This window comes from Fundulus heteroclitus, chromosome 24 (genome assembly GCF_011125445.2).
Source record: "Fundulus heteroclitus isolate FHET01 chromosome 24, MU-UCD_Fhet_4.1, whole genome shotgun sequence".
Lineage (NCBI taxonomy): Eukaryota > Metazoa > Chordata > Actinopteri > Cyprinodontiformes > Fundulidae > Fundulus > Fundulus heteroclitus.
This window is the reverse complement of record NC_046384.1, coordinates 11,162,113-11,184,763: the sequence shown is the minus strand read 5'-3', so window position 1 is coordinate 11,184,763 and position 22,651 is coordinate 11,162,113. Positions and strand designations below refer to the sequence as shown.

Below are 22,651 nucleotides of genomic sequence, written 5' to 3'. Positions count from 1 at the left end.
CTTGGTCTGCTGAAGCATTCAGAGTTCTTTCACTGGGGCTAAATGTCCAGGCCCAGTTCCTAAAAAAAACTACAACGCCACACCAGAACCCCCTTCTACCGAACCTTACACTCAGCACACTACGGTCAGACCAGCAACCTTCTCCTGGCAACCAGCAACCCCAGACCGGTCCATCAGATTACCAGATGGAGGAGCGTGATTCATCTCTCCAGAGAACGCGCCTCCGCTGCTCTTTGCGTTGCTCTTGGTCATCTATGGCTGGGATGCAGCTGCTGGGCCATGGTGCTCCATGAAGCTCTCTCAGCCGTTCCCGAGCTAACCTGAAGGCCACGTGAAAGTTTCCCACCTCTGCACTCTTTTTGCATCCGCTGCCCCCCATCCCTCCTTACTGCCGACCTCTTCATAGCAGAGTTACTGTCGTTCCCAACCACTTCCACTTTGTTATAACACCACTCACAGCTGACCGAGGGATATTTAGGACTAGAAGTCAGCCCATACAGTTTTTTTAAGACCGATACCGATTTATATTGAAATCAGGCAAACCGATACCCGATACGTCGGGACGATTTTGGCCCGATCCTTGAAGCCGATATTACTTTTTCTTCTTCCATTTATATGGAAAAAAATGACACAATGATAACAAATGTTACACAAGTGTCAATTTAAATAATAAAAGAGACACATTCATTAAAAGGAGGATAGTTCCAGAGTTTTTGCAAAGGTTTACCCCTTCTGGCCAGATATTGAATTCAGAAGCGAGGATGTTTCACGGCTGGATTTGTTTGTTTGGCACCCGATCCCAGAACCACGCTGGAGTTCACTGAGCTCCTGAGAGCGACCCATCATTTCACAAATGTTTGCAGAACCAGCCTGCATGTCTGGGGCCTGATTTTATACACCTGTGGTTATGGGAGTCACCTGATTGCAGTTATTTGGATGGCTGAGCGAATACTTTTGGCAATATAGTGCATGATGTGCAGCCCTAAATGCAGATCCTCTGCCTTGCAACCCAGACATGCGTAAAACATGGAGGATAGATAGCAGAGCACAACAGCTTTTTATATTTTTATTAGCAGATTTGTTTGTTTTTCCAGCACAGCTGCACAGAATAAATATAGAATAATTTTTCCAAAATAATGCTTTGATGTTTACATCACAAACAGCAGCCATTTTAACAGGGGTGTGTACACTTTGAGAGCCACTATCGGTAACATAAGATGCTAGAGACTATTCTTTTTTTTCCTTTTTTTTTAATGGTGACTGACCGCTTTCTCTCAGTGTGATGTCATCTCTGCTTCTATCATAAATAACTAATGAGCCCTAACGACAAACCGACCAGAAAACATTGATTGAACTCAATTTAGTTTGGGCAAGAGAAATCAGAGCTCACAAACATTAGTGTAGAAATATTAGAGCTTTACAAAAAAATAAGAGGGATCGGAAATCATTCATAAAACTCTGATTTATTTCTTAGCATTTCTCTGCAACAGGTTCTGTCCTCAATGAGCTTCTTATTGCAATGATCTCAAGAACAGTACTTTATACATGGTTCAAGCCATAGGTAAACAAAATCTCAAATTGTTAAATATAAATAAAAAAGGTGAATTAATATGCTGCGTAATATCTATAACCATCTATATTAAAAAAAGTGAAGATATCTCATGCAGAAACTGTCCAAGCAGGTCGAACCATCTCACAGTAATGGTGGCTGAAGCTTAAGAGGATCTACTTTGAGCTATATAAGCCAGACTCCAGCAATGTTCCCAAAAGGTTTTTTTTTTTTGTTGTTCTATCCTTTGTGGTGACACAAAACTGACCCTAATCTTCTGTTTGTGAGAAACCTGGTGCTGTTTATGCAGCATTATGCAGGTCACAAGGTCAGCATGTGGCTAGGCGTAACTAAGATAGATGGACTGAATGTGCTCGTAAATCCCATTCCCAGAACTCTGCTTGGTGATCAATGCACTTATCCCTCAGATTAGAGAAATATTTCTTGCTAATACTGCTTTTATATTCGAATTAGCACAGATATGTGTTTTTAAAAGACTGGGAAACCCACTAAATCAGCCAATTAGCTTATTTTCCTGCATAGGCCCCACAGTCCTTTTTATCAATTAAGTGAGAGTTAAATTAGAGTTAAATGGACACGAAAACTATATTTAACTCCAATTTGTTAATAACTACTAGCTTTTTTACACAGCTAATAACTACATAAGGTAAAATGCTTAAAATATCAGGAAGCAAGCATCTGCCTGAGAACCGTTTGCTTCTAAAACCCTGCAGCACAGTCCCCAGTGCAAAGCTGCTTTATGTCCACCCAACAGAGCAGAGGCAACACTTTGAGTCTCCGTCTTGTTCCACCAAAATGTAAAATTGCCCCTCTGGCCACAAGTGCTGTGCCTTATTGGTTACACAACCAACTTGGCTAATGTCACTTTCTCTGAGAAGTCAAAGAAGTCAGCAGCCATCCCCCGCCCCTCCACTCCTCCTCCTCCCACTTCTGCTGATGAGATTACGGAGATTCACTTTCCAGCTGCAGATGAGCACTTTATGTGTGAGTGAGTAAACGTGTTAGTGTGTGGTTACCACATTTGTGAGTGTTGTGCACAAACTCTATTGTTTAGTCGTGCAAACCCACTCACTTTGGAGGCTTTCTTATCATTACGAAAACACATCAATACTCAGACAAGCAGAAATCAAGTCATGAAACGCTGCTGGTCTGTACACAGGATATCATGAATGATATTTTATCTGGTACCATATTATGCCAGGCTGCCAATGTTTTGTTACAGACATATCGAAATACATGTTAAATATACTCCACTAAATGGGAGGTATCATGCTACACTATGCAGACACTCTGTCTGCGCTAAAAAAGATTAGCCTGTTTAACGCTTGGACCGGCTCCACTTGATGTGAGTCAAATGTACTTTCCGCTAATAGTTATGTAACAACATTGTGGCACACTTGGGCTAATGTACTTTCATCCCCAGGTGGTCAGGCAATGATTGAATTTGAGGACACAACTTTTATCTTGGTACATACACACTAAACAAAATGGGTCTGCGTCATAAGTAGTGCATTCAAAATGTGACAGGATTTGATGTTTCATTAAATTCTGCCAATGTTTAGGACACAATAGCCTACACGCAAGATAAGAAACAGTTTGTCAGAAGCTCTACAAACACCAAACTATATATAATGCCAATACACTGTACTGCAACAGTCAGTTATTTAGCTTTGGAAACACACAAAGGTGTATCCGAAGTGACATAGAAGTATGCATAACTTAGTTTAGACCAGTTTTTACACCAAATTATTTAGTGGTTGGCTTTAAAAACATCTCTCAAGTCATTATCTTTTTCTTCGGGTCATGGAGGTACCAAGTCTGAGAGAAACTCAAACACTCTCCAACTCATTCCGGGGAATCCTGAGGTGTTCGTAGGCCTAAAGGGATTCCTAGTTTTTCCATCATTTTCTTAGTCATCTTCTTTGAGAGGAGAGGCTACTGGGAGGAACCCTGATCATAGGAATGGACCCTTTTACCTCGTTCCTTTCAAGGCAGAGGAGCATGGGCTAAACACTAACCTTCCCTGAGATGATTGATCTCCTCACCTTCTGTCGAGGGCTGAGTCTAGCCGCCCTATAGAGGGAGATGCTTCCAGGATCTTGTCCTTTTAGTCAGGATCCATCTCCTGACCATTGGTGAGGGTCAGATTATAGACAGATGAGGCCCAATCAGTTTATGCATCCCTCACTGGGATTCAATCATCAGTCATGGACAAGCCACCAGGATACTTCAACTTCTTCACTTGAGGCAGAGACTGACCTCCTGACTTGGAGTGTTTTTATGGCTGTGAAAGATGTTCTCAGACAGACTGACCCTGTGTGTTCAGCCATGGCTTTTATAGAGGATTTCCACCTGTCCTTGTTGTCTCCACATCCCTGAAGGTTCTTAGATCTGCTAACTTGAAATTTGTTCCCTTTTTATTAATTTTTTTCTAAGAGGTACCTAAATTAACTCAATTGGGCAAACAAAAATACTGACAGACATTTGAAGCAACAATGTTGTCTTGCAGCAAAATAGCTGCAAGGCAGCATTGGGTGTACCCTGCCTCCCGTCCAATGACCGCTGGTGATAGGCACCAGCCCCCCATGACCATGCACGGATAAGTGGGTATAGATAACAGATGGATAGATGGAAATTTGAAGAATCATAATATTCAGAGAAAGCTACACAGCTCACAGTGACTCATCAATGTCCATCTCAGCCAATGATGTCAAGTGTTAATCAGCATCAGGCATTTTATGGGCTCTTGGTGAGAGGAGCAGATTGGGCATCAGTAGGTGATGGATGACAGCCAGATGAGGCTGGCATTACTCAGGAACAAGACCTGCTGCGCCAACCTGCCACTTGCTGCTATTCACGGACCAACGGCAGACTTGACTGCAAACATAGATGCAGGGCGGGAAAGCGACACCCTCAGATTTAGTGGCCCTGCTTTGAACTGAGGAGCATCCTTCTGTGGATCCACCATTTCCTTTATCGATTCTGGACGTTTTTTTTGTTTGTTTTTCCCTGCTGTGAGCATTTTTATTACGTGATCCTGCACATGTTAAACATGCAATTACTATAGGATACAATGTGTTAAAAGCCCTGTTTAAAATTTAGCTAAATCTTAGTCCATTTTCTCTAACATGTGGTCTGACTGCAGTAGTTGTTTGTCGATCTGTTTAACTGTGTCTGGTTTTCAGGCTCCACCGGTGAAATGGGTTTAAAATAAGGCTTCAGCTGTTTGGGTGGATCAGGTCGGTTTTTAACTCGTCCGTTTCTGTGTCGGATTCCCTTCCTTGTGATTAGATAAGATTAATTTCCGATCTTGAGTTGTATGTTTTACTTTTTTCACTTAAATAAGTCAAATATTGAACAGGGCAGTTGGCGCCGCAGTGGTTGTTTTCTTGCATCCTTCCATTCATCCATCCATTTATTTGTTTCCATCCATCCATGTTTTCACAGATTCTTTATCTGAAAACCTGACCACAGAAATATTGGCCATGAATTTATAATGACTGTTTTCATTTATAGATATTATTTAGTGTAAAAATGGACTAAAACAGGATTGAGGAACTCTGAAAATATAATTCTTGGATTGTGACGTTAAGACCACATGGAAAAACCCGGTGAACAGAAACAATTAAGATTATTTTTATGGATTCTTTATTCATTTTTAACCGAATAAAGTTCACTTGTTTTCAATTTGGCTCAAACACTTTTAATAATGTTGCAGTGTTGGGGTATCGTATCGTTTTACCGTTATTGTGAAAAAATTCTTATATTGATAAGAATTTGAGTTTATCTCGACAACAATAACTTCCAACTAGTGGTGTCAGAAACAAAAAACAGCAAGGATTGTCAGGATTTTTTGTTTTTGTTTTTTTTACTATTTTCTTCACTCTTGGTTTCTTGAGAGCATCAATAAACATCAATAAATTAAGAAAAATCTAATTAAAAGCAGTTACTTTGTTCAGGTTGGTTTTTAATGTTATATGCTACACTATTAAATGTTTTTTTAAAGACATTATTCATGTTTGTTGGGTTAATGGACATGCACTCACAGCCGCACAGTTACCAAGAAGCTATAAATAGTCTTTTATCCTCACTTTTATTGTTATTACAGCAGTACCACAATATATCGTGACACAATTTTAAGTCCACATTGCCAACAACCCCTGCCGTGTTTTACCCTCACTACTTCTCCGCCTGGTGATTTGTCAGTGCGACTTAATGAAACGTAATTGGGCTCCAGATTAATGGAAAGTGCAGCACGTCTGAGAGGGTTTAAAGAGACAGAGGCTAAAAGATGTTTGTTTTTAAAGTGAGGATGAACTGATGGGCGGCATTTAGGGTAAATAAGGTCCATCATGTGAAAGTATGATAGAAATAATTAATTAATATGTTTTTAAGATAAGTACACTGTGGGCCCAGGAAGGGCTAAATGCAAACACAGCGCGTGTCCATGTGCTTTACCCACACTTTTTGCACAAATAAAACGCCTTTCCTTCTCGGTGCAAGCAAAGCACTCTGAGACGCTTTCCCCTCAACCACTCCTGGTCACTGACACGTAAACAAATGCGAGCGCACATGCCGACAGTAACCTACACAAACACACACATGTCCAGATGGAGGCTGACAGCATGCTCTGGGCAAATGGCTTCAAAACGAGGAACACATGAGCCTCTTTCTCTCTCTCTCTCTCTCTCTCTCTCTCTCTCTCTCTCTCTCTCTCTCTCTCTCTCTCTCTCTCTCTCTCTCTCTCTGTCTCTCTCTCTGTGTGATGGCTTTCACATGCTCCCGCCGCCTCGCACACCTCCGGGGCGGGAGGAGGAAAGGCCAGAGAGATGGGTGAGGGTGATGATGGGAGGACTCGGTAGGAGCAACAGGAGACACAAAAGGAGGCGTCATAAAAAAATATCAAAGCACAAGCAGACCAGAAAGACTTTATGGAATCAAGAAATCAACTTGGTGATGCAGCAGAGTGGCAGCAGATAGATACCGAGACAAGGCGCGTTTGTTTTAGCGCATCATTTACAAGTAAAATGTGTAAAGCTTCTTCAAACGCACCATCAACCATTAATAGAAATTGCAGAAGGAAATTCGATGGCGCCGTTCCCCAAATGTCAGAAGCTAAAAAAAACCAACAACCCCCCTTCAGTAGTTCGGTTTCTGTAAATGAGTCATGGCTACTGTAAGGTCGGGACAACCAGGGAAGGGAACCCGGCTCGGCCCAAATGTCAGCGGCCACCAGGGAGAGCGGGACGGCTCCTCTTGATGATCATCAAACAGGAGCTGGCCTTCAGACTCTGGGCCTGAGCCGAGGCTCAGCTGGATGCTCGCTGACCCTTTTTTCTCCTCACGACGCTGACAGATCTGTGGCTGCTGTCAAGGAAACTCATCTCAGAGGTGGAGAACCCACACACTTCGAGGGACGTGGTGCGGCAGAACTGGGCCTGGTTTAAGGCTTCTATCCCTTCTGATAGATTACTTCCTCTCCAGGAGAGATGGAGTTTCATCAGGTTACAGTCAGGTCCACACATTTCCTGAAGCAGGTTTTTGTTCCCGTCTCCCACGGAGAAGGTGCGAGGCGGTGAGACGTGCAAACTGGACTTTAACTCATCCATTTATTTCAGAACTATAACACCAAAGCATCTTGTAGTTAGTGTAAATTAGAACCAGTTTTCTGGAAATCTGAAGATATGATCTGGCCTTTTTAGAGGATGCAGATTAGATTCAAGACCTAAGCTTTTAGGTTTCCACAGGCTGCTTTTCCATTCCCATGGGGTAACGCCCTTTTAATGAAATGCCAAAGAAAGAGTTGCAGCGGAGAAGTAATGCCTTGCTGCTCCTACCCCACCTGTAGCTGCACACTGCCAGCTAGCTGGCAGAATAAAAGGCTCTGATGGGAAAATATGTCCGCCGCCCGTCACTCTTATAAGAATACCACAGCAGTCACAGGTAAAACTACTAGCTACAAATGGCCTGTTCAGTTAGTCCCACTAATCAACCTGCTAATATTAGCTTATTATTCTCGTGTACTCATTACAACGGGCAGAATTGGCTCAGTAAGTTCTAGGTAATGTTACCGTCACCATACAACAAACTCAGTGTTTGCAACATGCTAATGGTTGCACGGGTTCTGATCTGATCAGGAATAGTCTACACCGATGCTAAAACACACTTGCACACGCCTTAGCTACTTTAAAATGCCGCTGTACCATCATACATATTGCATGTTCTCATACTCTTCTGCAAATAGGCTGGTTTTACTTTTCACCCACTATTTTTTCCACTGTTAATTTAGATATTTCATCTTTTTTTTTTACCTTTTAATATCACAGATTGTGATTAATGTGCAATATTTACAATTAATAAATATTTAGACAATTTAATATTTACTCTGCTACTTTAGATTAGTTTGTTTATTCACTACTATAATTTGTGTGTAACTCTGTCTGTGTCTTTGCCATTATCACGCCAAATTTGCTGCACTATCATGCATATTGCGTATTATTTTAAATCCTGTAAATAGGCTGGAGTTTTTTTTAACTATTTCACCAGAACATTTCATGTTATTTTTACCTGAGTAAAAATATTATCAATAATTGTGCAATATTTAATCTGATATTTACTTTTAACTTTTTTATATATATATATATACCATTTCTTTAGAACTAACATTAGATTAGACTTGGTTCTGTTTTCTTCTTTTTTTCATTATTATTGGGTGTAACTCTGTGTCTTTAATACTGTCACACCTGAATTTCCCCTTTGTGGGACACTAAAGGATTTTCTTATCTTAACTAGCTTTTCTGTTTGGCATGTAAATCAGTAGCTTCTCATGATACCTATATTTAAACCTGATTGTAGTTTTGCACAAGAATGCCCGTATTTTCCTTTTGGGATTTGAAATTAGATCTTCTGTTTAACAGCTAAATAAAATCAGACAAACAGCATTAATGACAGATCCAAGATTGTTAATATAAACCACCTGCAACCACCATCTTTCTGCTGAGCAGAATCCATGGATCTACAAAAAAAGAATCAGCTGAAGCCAACATTTAAAATATGTCAGTATACCACACGTGACATAAAAAACACTAAATAATGCACATCAATTTATGTTTGGGTGCAAAAATAGTTTGATTTCCCCCCAAAATACTCATGGAAACAGTCTGGCCTGGATATGTGTCTGCATCCCGGGTTCAAAGTGCTCCAAATTTCATCTAAAGGCTTCCAGGCCCAGCTCCCCTCAGTCTGCCAACGATGCACCTCAAAACATTTTGCAGGAATAAAACCCGGACGTCATTAAAGAGGCAAAACAAACCTGCAGCTCTGATCGAGGCCTAACTCCCCTTGTTCCCACAGCTCTGCCCCCTCCACACAGCAAAACCCGCGGCGCCCTTCCAGACGATGACGTAATGCGTTACGGTTCTGATCTGAACATCATAACGAGGGGACGGCGAGCCGGGGCCCGCGTTACGTAAGAGCGCGCAACAACAACACATCAAACGTAAGCCCTCTGCTCCAGGAAACCGTGTTTTAAAGCAAAGTAAAACCATGACTGTGCGAGTTGCCTAATCAAACTGTGTCATACTAATTAAGCCAGAGCTGAGCCGATGCCTCGTTATCACAGAGTACCTCTGCGTGCTGCCAGATTACAGCTTATAGTATAAAATCAGGCACAAAATCAATCTATGCCCAGCGCCGCTTTTCCTCCGTATAAGCTATAATCCATGTCACATGATCCAATGTAATATTATTCCCCGCATGCATGGTGCAAAAACGCTGGAGATGCCATCAAGAAAATGCACTTTAGCAGCGTTGTTGAGCCAATACAAGGAAAGCAGCCTCTAAGACGAGGTGTGAATCCCCGGTCCACCACGCCTGAATCTAACGGCAGAATCACCGTCTTAGCGTGTAGCCAGGTCCACAGCATCCCGCTAATAAACGTGTTATTTGATTCAGATGTGCTCAAGCTGAGGGACATCTCTTTCTCTGAGGCAAATGATCCAAAATACAGTACGAAGCTACTTTTTGACTGTAAAGAGGAAGAGAACGAAGAGGAAGGGAGCTGCCAATCGCTCTTATTTTTGGAAGTGTTTTTAAAACCACAGTTGGAATTAGATTAAAACATTTTGTGCATTTTTGTTTCTTTTTTTTGTGTTTCCGTGAAACGTTGGCATTTTTGTACAAGTTCATGATTCCATAATAATCTCATTCCAGCCCATCCCTGCGGTGGACTGCTCATATCTTTAAAAAGGCTACGATCAACTTATTAACCGAACATGAAGAAGCCAGAACAGAGGGAGCAAATTACCATCTGAGGTTAGGTTAGATAACGGAGGTGTAGTAAAAAGATGCAAAGATGCACAATACTGGGCTCCTGGGAAAGGGACCAACATTTTGTTAAACTATGAGTCTCCATGTTTGTTTCCCCACTTTAATGAACTGAAAAGGTTTCAGAAATCATAAACTGTGTTTTACAGAACCCTTTAATCCCAATGGCAAAGTATCAAAAAGACAAAATAAAGTTTTTTTTTTTTAAAGAATCTGTGTTCATTGTAGGATCATCCAGTTGCCTCCCAGCCGATTTAAAAACCCGTGAGCTGCAGAAATCCTGTTTTATATCACTGACGAGAAGCTAAACTGAAGCTAAAACAGTATTTTCTGTCATCATTTCATTTTCCACCGACAACCCAAAATGTTGCCATACTAATAATTTAAGGAAGCTTCTTTTATAGCTTATGTAACAGCTGCCAAGCAGCCTGATGAGCTGCTTTTACCAACACAGATTCAAGAAGTAATTCCTTTCCAACTTCAAAATAATCACCTCCAGCATGCGTTGGTCAGAGCGACTGGGTGAATGTGGCTTTAGTTACAGCGCTTTGAGTGGTCAGTATGACTGGAAAAGCACTATATAAGTTTTTAATAAGTTAATAATAGGTTCATAAGTTTATAACCTTTATTAAGTTCAGTTAATTTACCATTTGCTGAGCATCTCTTCTAATTGTAGCGATATTGACGCCTCAGAAATTCGACTTTTTGCACGTTTAGCTGCTTCAGCTAGAAGGCTTTCATCATCACATTAGCATGAGCTGAAATTATATTTTATCTCAATAACTGCGTGAATAAATTGTCCTGCAGCCGTTGGATAAACTATTTATTTAGATACCTGTAGATGCGTCTTTTCCTTCAAGTGAATAATTTATTTAGCTGGTTTAGAGCCCAGTAGGCTATTAAAAAGAGGCGTAATAAATTTAGGATGTATTTTAACCTCTAGACTGTTAAGCTGAGGGCATTTCTCTCTGACGCTCTTTAACGCACGACAACAGACATCAGATGGACCTTAACTTGAAGGTCTTGGTATATGTTTAAACAGTTTTTACATGAAACTATGGCCAAAAAAATACTTTAACTTCTTAAAGGTTAGCAAATGTGATGTGGGCAAACATTCCTCTATGATCGGTGCCTGATGAGGCCACAGGGTTGTTTCTCTGGGTTAAACCACACTTTTTTGCACTTTAAGGTTTTATTTATTATTTTTTGTTTCATGCACAGCTGACCGAGACGATACTTGGTGCATCCAAGGTGACTTTCTGGCTTTGTTTGTAATCCGGTTCTGTGTTAAAAAGCGAGAAAAGCCGCCTAGTGTCTTTGCCAGAAGAGAACGGATATTGGTGGCGGATCACACAGGTGTTGTGCTCCGTCTGCTGGGCTAACAACAAGAACATTCAGGTCCATAAGTCCAGGGAACCGGTCCAGGTTGTTCAGAGGTGACAGAACAAAACCCAGTTCAGTTTCTCTCAGACTGTCTTTTGGAGGATATAAAAGCCCTTTGTCCGTTTAAATTCTCCTCTCCAAAGGTTCCCCTTTATTTAGAACGGGTATTTAGTGCTCTAATTTATGCACAAAACATCACGCTTCAGAGCAAGAGAGACTGATCTGTGTTTCTCTCAGTACTTAGACATTTAGTGCATACATACATTACTGAGAAAATACAATTAGGGTTGAGACTGATAAGATAACGTATATTTTATTAGGCAGGCTAGAATTTTAATGCTTAAATCTAACTAAGTAGCTTCGTTACTGGTCTGCAGCTGAGTCCAAATTCAGGAGCTGCATCCTTCGAAGGATCCGGTCTACTTAGGCTAGGTCCTTCCAAGGCTGCGAAGGCCAACAGCGCTTAGAGAACGATGTTCTCAGAGTGTCTTACGAGCCTCAGCCGTCCGGTCAGCTGACAGCCGGCACGGCGAGCTGAATGTTTGAGCCCGAGCACTTTTACACGTCACGTCTTCATAAACCGAGCAGATATCTGAGATTTATGCAGCTACATTTTCACAGAAAAATATCTTAAAGGTTTGCATTGTGTCACAGAATGTGTGATATATCAAACTTTCTTCTGCCCTCGCCGCCTCTGCTTGAACAATCTGCTTCGGCCCGCCGTGAATCATGGGATTTGGTGTGTCACTGGGACCAATCCTTCAAATCTGGGGTAAAGAAGGAAGCGTTTGTTGGCCTTTGAATCTGTACAGCCTGCGTCGCCTCGCTGTGATGTAATCGGCCTACAAACGTGGCCTTTGAAGGACGCAGCCCCTGAATTTGGACACAGCTAAAATCTTCTCCATGTACTCTGACTTTAAAAGACAAACTTACTTCCCTTTCTGACTGTGACTGGATATTGTTTTGGAGTTCAGTATGACAGGAAATTTTAACATTTTAATGCCGTCAGATATCAGTCTTTTTAATTGCACGACTCAAATGCATCTAACCTGACTCGGTCTCTGGGTTGTGTCTCATAAATATCGAGACTCGTCTGAGGAATCTACGCAGCAGTGCTTCTTTATGCATCTGGAAGTAAATGCCGTCTCCTCTAAACTTCATCCCTGCGCTCCCTCTGATTCAAAGCCTTGGCCTCCGCCGGCACAAGCTCCTTAAGTGACGGCTCTCCACTTCTTGCCCCCGCTGCAAATCCTCCGCTTCTTAACGGATGCTGCAAGCTCAGTCGCATCCCAGATGTCAAATTATTGTACCAACAAACGGGTAATCTCCCACGTATCTCACTGTTTCCTTTATTTATTTATTTTATTTCTGCATGTAAACACATCCGGAGCGCCGCAGTCCAGGCTGCAGACGCCTGACTGGGTGAAAGTATCTCAATAATCTCACCGCTTCTATGGAAAAACGTGATTAAGGAATTCAGAGGCCTAATGGCTGGCTATAAATATCATTGTCCTCCTGCTCAACTATCCTCAGGGGCTTTGAAACAAGCTCAGCCGGCGTATGAAATGAAGTTGAACGACTAAAGGCTGCCGTTGGACAGTGGTCGGCCTCAGGGACGATGAGAGGTCTCCCCGCCGAGGGACACCCAACTCTCCTGCCCCTTACGTCACAGACAGGACTGACCCAGCGGTGTCACTGAGGCAGGAGCCAGACTCTGCAGCAGGAAACGTGGAACGTATCTTTACAACCGATCCTAATGGTGGGATTTTATAGCCCCCAAAAGAATTAACAGCCAATGCTTCAATGAAATAAGTAGCTAATTAAGTCTAGGGCTCAGCAGACTCCAGTACGTTTGTTTTGTTGTTTGTAACTGACTGCTGTTCATGTAATGGTTGCCAGGTTGGATCACACTTCAGCAATGTGGACTCGGTGCCATTTAGGTTGATAATATAAACTGTAAGCAGCGGTCTGACTGACGACGGACCAGAAATTGTCCACAAGATCTCGTTCAGTTTCACAACTTTGCAGAAATTAAGTTTTTTGTTGCATTTGCACCACTTGTCCAAATGCAAACTGAGTTTTTTTTGTTTGTTGTGTGTGTGTGTAGGAGAGAAAGAGCAAACTTTTTTAACCCATGTGACACCGCTAGGGACAGGAGGTTTAAACGATTGATGTTGACAATGATGCTGCCACCTACTGGTGTGGAGGTTATCTAGAATCACATCCCTTTGATGGGAAGGCCTGTTTAAGAAATATTTAGAGTAGTGTTGATGGCAGGGCTGCACGACATATCACAATAGTATAATTGTGATATTAGTTCATCTGTGTTGTTTGTTAAATTTCAAGTGCAATTGATTCCCACATCTGACACAGGTGATGGTGGCCAACGTGCCTCAGGTCATTGAACGCATCGTTATGACAGAAGGGAAAGGCAAATTTCTATTTACCAATATCCAGATTATTATCGGAACATGTGGGGGGCCAGGCCCACCATTTTTTTTTACATTTATCTCAGAAGTCAGAACTGAGATCTGTTCATTAAATCCCACCCAAGCCAACCGTGTTCCAGCTGCAACTCATAAAACTAGTTTACTCTGCACCCAGCGTTGCTCAAAGCAACAGCATACATGTGTAAGGCTCTGCTGCACTGTGTGGATTCAAACCAGAAGCAAAATGCTCATCAGGTGCAAATAAATAGAGATACTACGGAAATGTGTTTTATTCACCAGGCAGCCATGTTGGATTCTGAGATGGGTGAAGATGGGTGAAGGGGAGAAACCTTCACTAAGTTGGACTTTAGAAGGTGTTCCTGTTAGAAAACTGCTTTTGGCCAACCTGTTGGATCATTCATACATTAATGGGAGTTAAGTTTTTTCCTCTGGCCCTTCTGGCTAAACCGTTCCAGTATTGGTTGTTTTGGTGGTTTCTGGAGCCGTTTGACCTTTTCTATGAACCGTGGGGAGGCTTTGTACCCGCTTTGACAATTATGATTTAGTCTTTTTTTTTTTTTCATAAATCTCCTTATAATCAGCTCAAAGGAAATGTGGGTTTGTGGCTCCAATGAATAATATGCAACAGCAGGAGGGTGCTTGGTTATTTGGTTTCATCAGGGGTCATAATCTGCCATAAACAAATGGAGTCAGCTGCTCAAAATGGGGATAAGGGGAAAAAAAATAAATAGATACAGGCTGTAAAACAAAGACTTGGAAAAAATACAGAGAATTTTAAATATTTGTGGGACTATTTCTCTCAGTAATTCCCAAAAATAATTTACTACAAAGATATTAACCATAAAGTAATGGTTTTGGTAGATGGTTATGAAAATGAGGTTACAAACTGGTGAGTGATATAATCCAGAGCCTTTAAGGAGCAAGAGATGCTCTTTCCAAACTAATGACACTTCGTAGTTAAGTTGAGGAGAAAATGAAGATAATTCCCTCGTTTGTGTGAATGGGAAAGCTCATAAATCTGTAAAACTGAATGGGGTCCCACAAAACTAAAGTAATCTGAAAATAGCAGAAGCTAATCAGGTCATTAAATAATAGCTCTGACTAATTCTGAGTGTGTTTTGTGTTTATCAGGGGTCATAATTTGTCATATTGTACCACAATAAACGGGAATAGAGGGCTTTTCATACAAATATGTATAAGTGAATACAATTACATATAAGATTTACAGTTTTATGACCTTTATAGCTTTGTAAATCAGGAAAATACTTATTAACAATGCTTACAGTTACTAAATAGCAATAGGAGGAGACTAAATTACAATTTATAGTGGTTGTGATGGGGAGGTACATCAGATATAACCAAAAACAATGGAGAGTGTACAGAGCATGCTCCTCAAAAGCTTTAATTTGGTATATAAGAGACTGTGTAATGTCACCACATACAGACCTGGTATAGTTAAATTCTAAATGTCTTTAGGAGGGAAAAATGTTTTGTGTACCTAATTAACAACCTTCAAAATAATAAAAGCGACCTATAGACCACTAAAATTGTCTCCAAAGCTCTTAACTGGCTCTGGCTGTGCTTCCATGTATTTTAAGGCTTAATTTAAGCCCAATTGTCACAGTAAACAGTTTTCCTACTACAGTGCAAAGCTACAATGGGCTTAGAAACGAATCAGTCACATCCACTCTGGCACAGCCTCGAAGCCGCCAACACGCAAAGCCACGCCTACACATGGCACCATTTAACATGAGCAACAGTTTGGGTGTGATATGCGACGGTGAAAATGTTCCGTTTCACTGAAAATTAAAAAACGCTTAGAATCATACGATTTGGTTTCATTGCGCGCACAAGCGGCGCCCCTCCGTCGTGGCTCAGAAAGGGAATCTGCTCAGTTCATATTGCCTTCTTTAGCGGGCACGTCTGTGGGGGCTCGCAAATGATCGCCACAGCCGACCCGCTGCGCCAAGAGCGCCGCTGCTCCTTTATTTCTGGGCGACTGGGACTGGGCACTGCTATCCCGCAAAAAAAAAAAAAAGCACCGTGTATTGGCGCGTCCCGCATTAATCACGCCGCTGACAGATCAGAGCCGGAGCCCCTCAGAGAGCGCCGCCGATATTAATCGACGCGGCTGCAGGAGGCGGGAGGATCCACCTGGAGGAGAACAATGCAGCCGCGCACGGAGCGCAGCGCAGCGCAGCGCAGCGCAGCGCGCAGCCTCCGTCTTTATCAGCCGCTCATTAGGCACTAAATCAGCTCATGATGGCGCAGCAGCGCAAAAGCAAATTGGCATTAACGCACGCTCCGTAAACCCAGGCTGAATACCTTCATCCATCCATCCATCCATCATCCCACCCTCCGCCTTATTCTCTCCTCCATCAGCCTCCAAATCCGCCTCAGACCAGCGCGTCGAACGTGAAAATACCTGCCAAAAAACCCTGCGAGGATTATCTGTTATAAACATCCCGCAGCAAAGACACTGTTACTGCCACTTAGATGCACTGAAATAACGAATAATAATAATAATAAAAAAAAGCGCTATTGTGTCGCTGTAGCAAGTAGGTTAAACCGCTCAGGGCTGGCGCAGACGCAAAAAAAAAAAAAAAAAAAACGGAGGGGGGGAAATAGGAGATAACACGCAAATGTCAGCGGGTGTCTGAGCGTACCTTTGCTCTCCTGCCCCTCGTCCTGGGTCTCCTCGGCGTTGGACTCCATGACCGGCTTTGTTCCATCCATTATTTTACGCGGAATGTGGCCTCCCGGTGCTTGCGCTCGTACCTTGACAGCGTTTACAGTGGAGCCTGTCCTGGTGACTTGATGCTCCCTCTCCCCCCTCTCTCTCATACACTCCCCCTCCCTCCCTCCCTCCTGCCTCTCTCTCTCTCCTCCCTGTTCCAGCTTAGCACAGTCCCTCTCTCTCTCTCTCTCTCTTTCTCTCTCTCTATGTATATTAACAACCCAGCTTCATAATGCAAAGGCGAAGACAGACAGGATTTATTTCACCCCTGCAGATTAGTTCCCCCACCAAGAGATGATTCCAGATTGGCCTCCAAATGCACCTCTGATTGTGCTTCATGTCCACTGAAAACAAAGCAAAGCCTCTCCATCAGCAGCTGCATGATTGTTTTTATTCTTTCCCATTGTCCCCTTGAAGCAGTGCGACATGTAAAAAGGACGGCATGTTCAAGATATGTAAAAAAAAAACGCAAACTCATGGGTAACCAAGCATGAGTACCGTGCGTACAGCCATGCACACGGACGCGCTCGCCGCCCCCTCTCCATCTGGTGATCTGAGTGAGAAGCTGAGAGCACAGGAAAGGATGAAATGTGCAGGAGGGAAGAAAAAAAAAGTGTGCAAAAGACTGGTAATAGTTGAGTTTGGGGCTGGGAATCTAATCAAGCGCCGTTTTTTAAAGGAAGCATCACGGCTCAGATAATGGAGCCAGAAAACCAAAGGATGGTGTGGGACGCTCTGATTTTCTCAAAAGTTGCTTCTCCTCATCTCTCGTTGTGCGAACAGCTTCACTTAAGTTAATTTCAGCTCTGATTGGATTACTTTTCGACCAATCGGAGCTCCTTCGCCGCTAAACAGTCACTTAAGACAGGCTTCCTTTGTTTGTCTCCAAGGTTTTGCCTGCTGATTGGCCCCTCCGCCACAATCCAATGAGAAACCCCAAGCAAGGTGAGGCAACGCGGCCTTGAATTGGTCTGAAGTGGCGGCGGTGTGTTTTTATTCAATGAAATAAGAGCTTAAAGGGGAAGGGAGGGGGCCGTTACTTTCCATCGCACGCGCGGTTTTCTAATACAAACACGTCCTCAAACAATGGCACACCATCTGTCCCGAATCCTCTTATATGAGGTTTTAATACGGTCCCACGTGGTCCTGGTTCAGACAAAGCTCAGCCCACCGACGAGTCCTGGAGACCCCACCCCTCTCCTGCGGTCCAACACCCACCAACCCAGCAGACAGGACCCCCCCCCCCCCTCCCCTCCCTCCAAGATGCTTTCACCCAGAAAAACATCAGACATCAATAGTTAACGTGACATTTCTGACATTTAGTGGCTCCGTTCGCCCTGAGGGCAGAAATTAACACCCACTCTGCTCCATATGTCGGGGAATCGGGGGGCCGGTGTCCTTTCACGCCCGCTTTCATGGCTTCAAAGCTGAGAGGAAATCTAATACTCTGAATAAATGACCAACTCGCCATAATTCTTTTAAACGTCAGCACAGATAAGTATAGGTTAGCGCTCCAGCTACTTACTTTTGCTTTGTCTGGTTAATAACATGTAAAGTGAGGTGATTTTAAAAAGAAAAAAGAAGAAGGAATTTTTCTAATTTTTATTCACACAAAAAACCCAAATCTGGATTATGCAACTGAAACTGAATTTTTTCAGGGGTGAATTTCTCACTATTGTTGCTCACTATTATTTTTGTCCAGCTACTTAGCAGCTGGCGTTGCTGTCCCGTTAAATCCAACCAAAGAGCAAATTAAAACACCCAAGTTAAAGATGGAAGCGTACACTGACTTTGTATTACAGCCTTTGATTATCAGCATAGTTGTTTCCTTGGATTCATTTGAGCTGCTGCTTTAACTTGGAATCTGTCTTCACCTTTAGGGCTAAGAATGGCGACATTAACCTGCTGATAAACCCGCTCTTCTGTGTGTCACGTTTAGTTTTGCCGTATGTATTTCTTCAGCACCATGCTTGTAGACGCACAGTCACTTGTATTGGATAAAATTATCCTCCTTTACATTTTTGGCAACACACCAAGCATCCCCACATCATAGCACCGCCACCACCGTGCAGTGTTCTGCAGTCAGCTTCACTCCTGCAAATATTCTTGTTTCTGTGGTCAAATAGCTCAATGTCTGTCTTCTGTGAGCGAGATTGATTGATTGATTGATTGATTGATTGATTGATTGATTAATTGATTATTTTGAGCCATGCAGAAATAAATAGATAGAAATATTTTTTCTGACTTTTTTTCTGACTATCTATCTATCTATCTATCTATCTATCTATCTATCTATCTATCTATCTATCTATATAGTTTATATACAGTATAGATATAATTCAGATCACAAGATGGTTATTATAAATATTGCATATTATACATACAAAAACAACAATTGTGCTCAAAAAGGAGTGGGAAGAAGACAAAATTTATCTAATCCCACCCCCTATTTCTACATACATTACAGGGTTATGCTATGATAATTTACATTTTATGGATTTATGTCTTTTACATGTCACTAAGCCATTGTTTTTATACTTAATATTATTATATTTAGTTTTTTACTATTTTAGATTATTCTTGTTGTGAATGAATGATTATAATTATAATCATTATTGTTGCATATTTTCATTATCAGTATTGCTGGTATTGTCCCATATCTCATTCTCGCATATCAATGATGATATTGTATTACAGTAATGTTTTTTATTTATAATATTTTTTTATTCATATAATGTATCTCTTTATCAATGATTCTTGCTTGATACTCTTAAATGGCTTTGAAACACTTAAAAAAAGAGGAGAGTGTTAATCTGGCTTTAAAGAGTAAATATTGAGCAGTGTTTAATCTCTGGCTGGACAAATCATCACATTAAGGTGAACTACTGTCAGTTTCCCGTCACTGAGGGTAATGTGATATACATAATAAGTACAGAAGCACAAATAAAGTTAAATTCAGCAAATGTACTCTAAACGTATAATATAGTTAGGAGTTATCGGGAATGAAAAGGTCCGCTTTCAGTCCCTTTTTACTGCAGAACCCCCATAATCCCTCACTGGGTCACACAGATTAAGGACTAAGATGAGATACAGTGCTCCCTGGCACTCTTCTCCACCACGTTAACACACACACACACACACACACACACACACACACACACACACACACACACACACACACACACACACACACACACACACACACACACACACACACACACACACACACACACACACACACACACACACGTAATGAGCCGTCCTTGCACTTCAGCTCAACCCTCCAACGATGTCGCACTGCACAACAAAGTCAGAAATCTTTTTATTCTGCCCAAGAACAATACAACAAGCTGCTTCTTTGGCTGCTTTTCTGTTGCATCATCATCATCATCATCCTGGTAAACGTTGCTACAGCACAGAAAATTCATCACCAATGGCTTAAAACTTGAGAAACGGATGCTCCTCAACCATAGCAGTGATCTTGAACTTTAAATCAAAACATAAAACGTTCTACACCTAGTGATACCTCAAATAAAAATGAGCCAAAAATATAATTCATTTATTATTGATTTAGCATGATCTCCCACTGAAATACCATCAAACACAACAATTTCTAATAAATAAATGTAACTCAAGTGTTCCCTGGTGACTAGTAATGTGTTGAACGGCAGGGCACTATGGCGAACCAGGCTGGTTGAGGACCCAAGTTTATGTTGCCATCGTATACAGTAAACATGATGGAAAGGGAGGTAAAGAAAAGTCTCCAAATATTGGAGAAATGCAGCAAAGAGTGGCATCTTAGGGTCTCACCAAGTCTCCATAACCATCAACATGCATGAAGGAAAAGCCTTTTCCGTCCTACCGTCACAAAAGTAAACATGTGGAGTTCTCTGAGCGGCTCTAGGACTTTATCTGGAACCGTGGGCTTTGGTCAGACTAGACTAAGATTAGGCTTTCTGGCAAAAAAAAAAAAGTATTCAAGATGTTTATGGTTTTAAAGAATGGCTGAAGAGATGGAAAGGATCTCCAGCTCACTGCGAAGAATGACTGAGCACCTCTTCCACAGGTCCTGCAACGTTGTCGTAGCGTTTGGCCTCATGAATTCTTTTACGTTCAATTTGAGGATAAAAATCTGTGGAAAACCTCCGTCTTTTGTTGTGGCCTAAAACTAATCAATGAATAGAGTAATGGTTCCCAGGACACAACATCAACCACCTTCTATGGCCGTCTCATTCCCCCAGACCTGAGCTGGTGGTGCAGAGAGGAATAGTCGAGGTTTTCCCCTCTCTGCGTGTGCTAACCTCGTGATGTTATAGAAAAGGACGGGCCCGTCAACAAGCTCGACCAATCAGACCTCTAAAGTAAACTTGCACCGACTTGAAAGGAAGTGCAACGTTGTCCAGATGTTTCACCCAGACATCACCAAATAGCAGTCAGCAGTTTCTGCCCCCCCGGGAGCAATACATATTATCCCCAAATTACAAGGCAATCCTTCTGCAGTCAGATAATCTAGATCAGAGATGGTAACAAAATGAGCTGCGCCCCTCCATCCATGCAATGTTTTATACTCAATGCATTGATGGGGTGACTATATTCTCATATCAAGGAGAATCCCCCATTAGGCTTGTTGGGGGGTTCCCAGGTGTCTGAATTCAGGTTTAAACCCCTTCACCTCTATAAAAGCACCCATGGTGTACGAAGTTTTGTTCAGTAATTAGCAGAATGAGACGAAACAAAAACCACTGAGGCTCTTCCTGGCCTGTTTGGACCACAAACAGCACGCTTGTTTGCCGGAGCATGCGGGGGGGAAAATGTCAGGGTTTTCAATGCAAACACATTGTGAAGCCCCGTGCTCAGAAGTGACCCGTGCACCAGCTGGCCGTGCTGGATGACGCATCATCAAGGGCACACTTCACAAGTCCCCGGGGCTTCAGAGGGGGAGTGTCGTTTTCAGACGGCGGTCCCGCGGAGCTGCAGAAACTTTCTTATCGGCCTCCGTGACTCTAGAGGTCCATTAAAGGCAAAGGCGCGGAAGGCTTGTCGAAGGCCTGTCTTTCCTCATTAAACATGAAGCAGGAGAGAAAGCAGAAGTCGTGTTGGAGCAGAGAGGAGGCCTGTGGAGCGCCTTCATGTGAGCAGCTGTGGACTTTTATAGAGAAAAAAAACAACGCAGAGTCTGGATAAATTGATGAGGACAAAAAAAAATACATGGGTCATCTCTCAAGATCGTTCCTGTGCATAGTCATCCTAAATCCTCCCATGCACTTTTCTGGAGGACACCAGGTTATAAGTTAGTGTTCTGGTATGAGATCCTGGCCCCACACACTGAAACAAGGGGCTTTTGAAATTGGCACCTATCTCCAGCGGGCGCCGGTCCATCACCATCATCAGACACAGGACAGAGAACCCTTAAGGCAATTTAGGGTAAGCAGTCACCCTAACAATCGAAAGCAGGAGTACCCTGAGAGAACTTCCAGACTCCCTCCACAAATTTAAAGGAGGCTGTTTTAAAATATTCAGTGTAATATTATATCCCTGCAATAAAAAATCCTTTTTAGCAGTTGTTACCAGGGGCGCTAACGCCATGAACACCACCGCTGACGTAGTTTGAGTGCAGAATAACACAGACTCCACTGTTTTCACTACGACAAGCTGCAGTGATTCAGTGACAGTAAACAGTTCTGAGAAAAGGCATTCCTGATCCTGACTGGGACAAAAAAAAAAAAACATCAAGCTTTCCCTGTTTCTGTGTGAAAATATCTGAGGCGGGGTTAAATCATACAGCTGTGCGACGTGTTGAATCAAAATCATTTTGTCAATATCAGCAGGGCGTGCGTTCGTGACCTGCAAGCACATAATCGGATGGAAATTCTCCGACCTTGAAGTCAATTCTTGATATACATGTTGGTCAGTAAGAGGCTGAAACACCAACCAGATAGAAAAGGACATTTTCTTTTTCTCCATTTCCAGCCTTAATTTTGCAATTTGTTTTCCTAATGCGTTGCAGCAGTAGTACATACATACAGTATGTAAGACGATGTAAAACGAAGCTAAAAACGTACAACCCTGCTTCAACTAAAGCTTAATTACGATTCAATGAGACATAATTTCTAAATTTCAGCGTAGCTCTTGCTAATCCGGTCCTGCATCAGCCAGATCACGACTTCCCCAACACCGGCAGTGTTT

The 22,651-nt window shown here is 42.3% G+C and overlaps 1 protein-coding gene and 1 long non-coding RNA gene across 3 annotated transcripts in view; one reads left to right on the top strand and one right to left on the bottom strand.

The window, feature by feature from the left end:
- Positions 1 to 22,651, top strand: part of LOC118557931 — a 59,748-nt gene that overhangs the window by 15,840 nt on the left and 21,257 nt on the right. The window lies entirely within an intron of this gene.
- The window catches only part of LOC105917426 (neuronal membrane glycoprotein M6-b), a 56,507-nt gene that overhangs the window by 17,319 nt on the left and 16,537 nt on the right, over positions 1 to 22,651 (bottom strand). Inside the window, exon 1 of one of the 2 annotated variants that reach the window (XM_012852229.3) lies at positions 16,395 to 16,580. The exons of the other annotated variant lie outside the window; for it this stretch is intronic. Within the exon in view, the coding sequence (XP_012707683.2) occupies positions 16,395 to 16,572 (178 nt within the window). The 5' untranslated portion in view covers positions 16,573 to 16,580. Of the gene's footprint in view, positions 1 to 16,394; positions 16,581 to 22,651 lie in introns of those variants that run through there. 2 annotated transcript variants of the gene reach the window in all.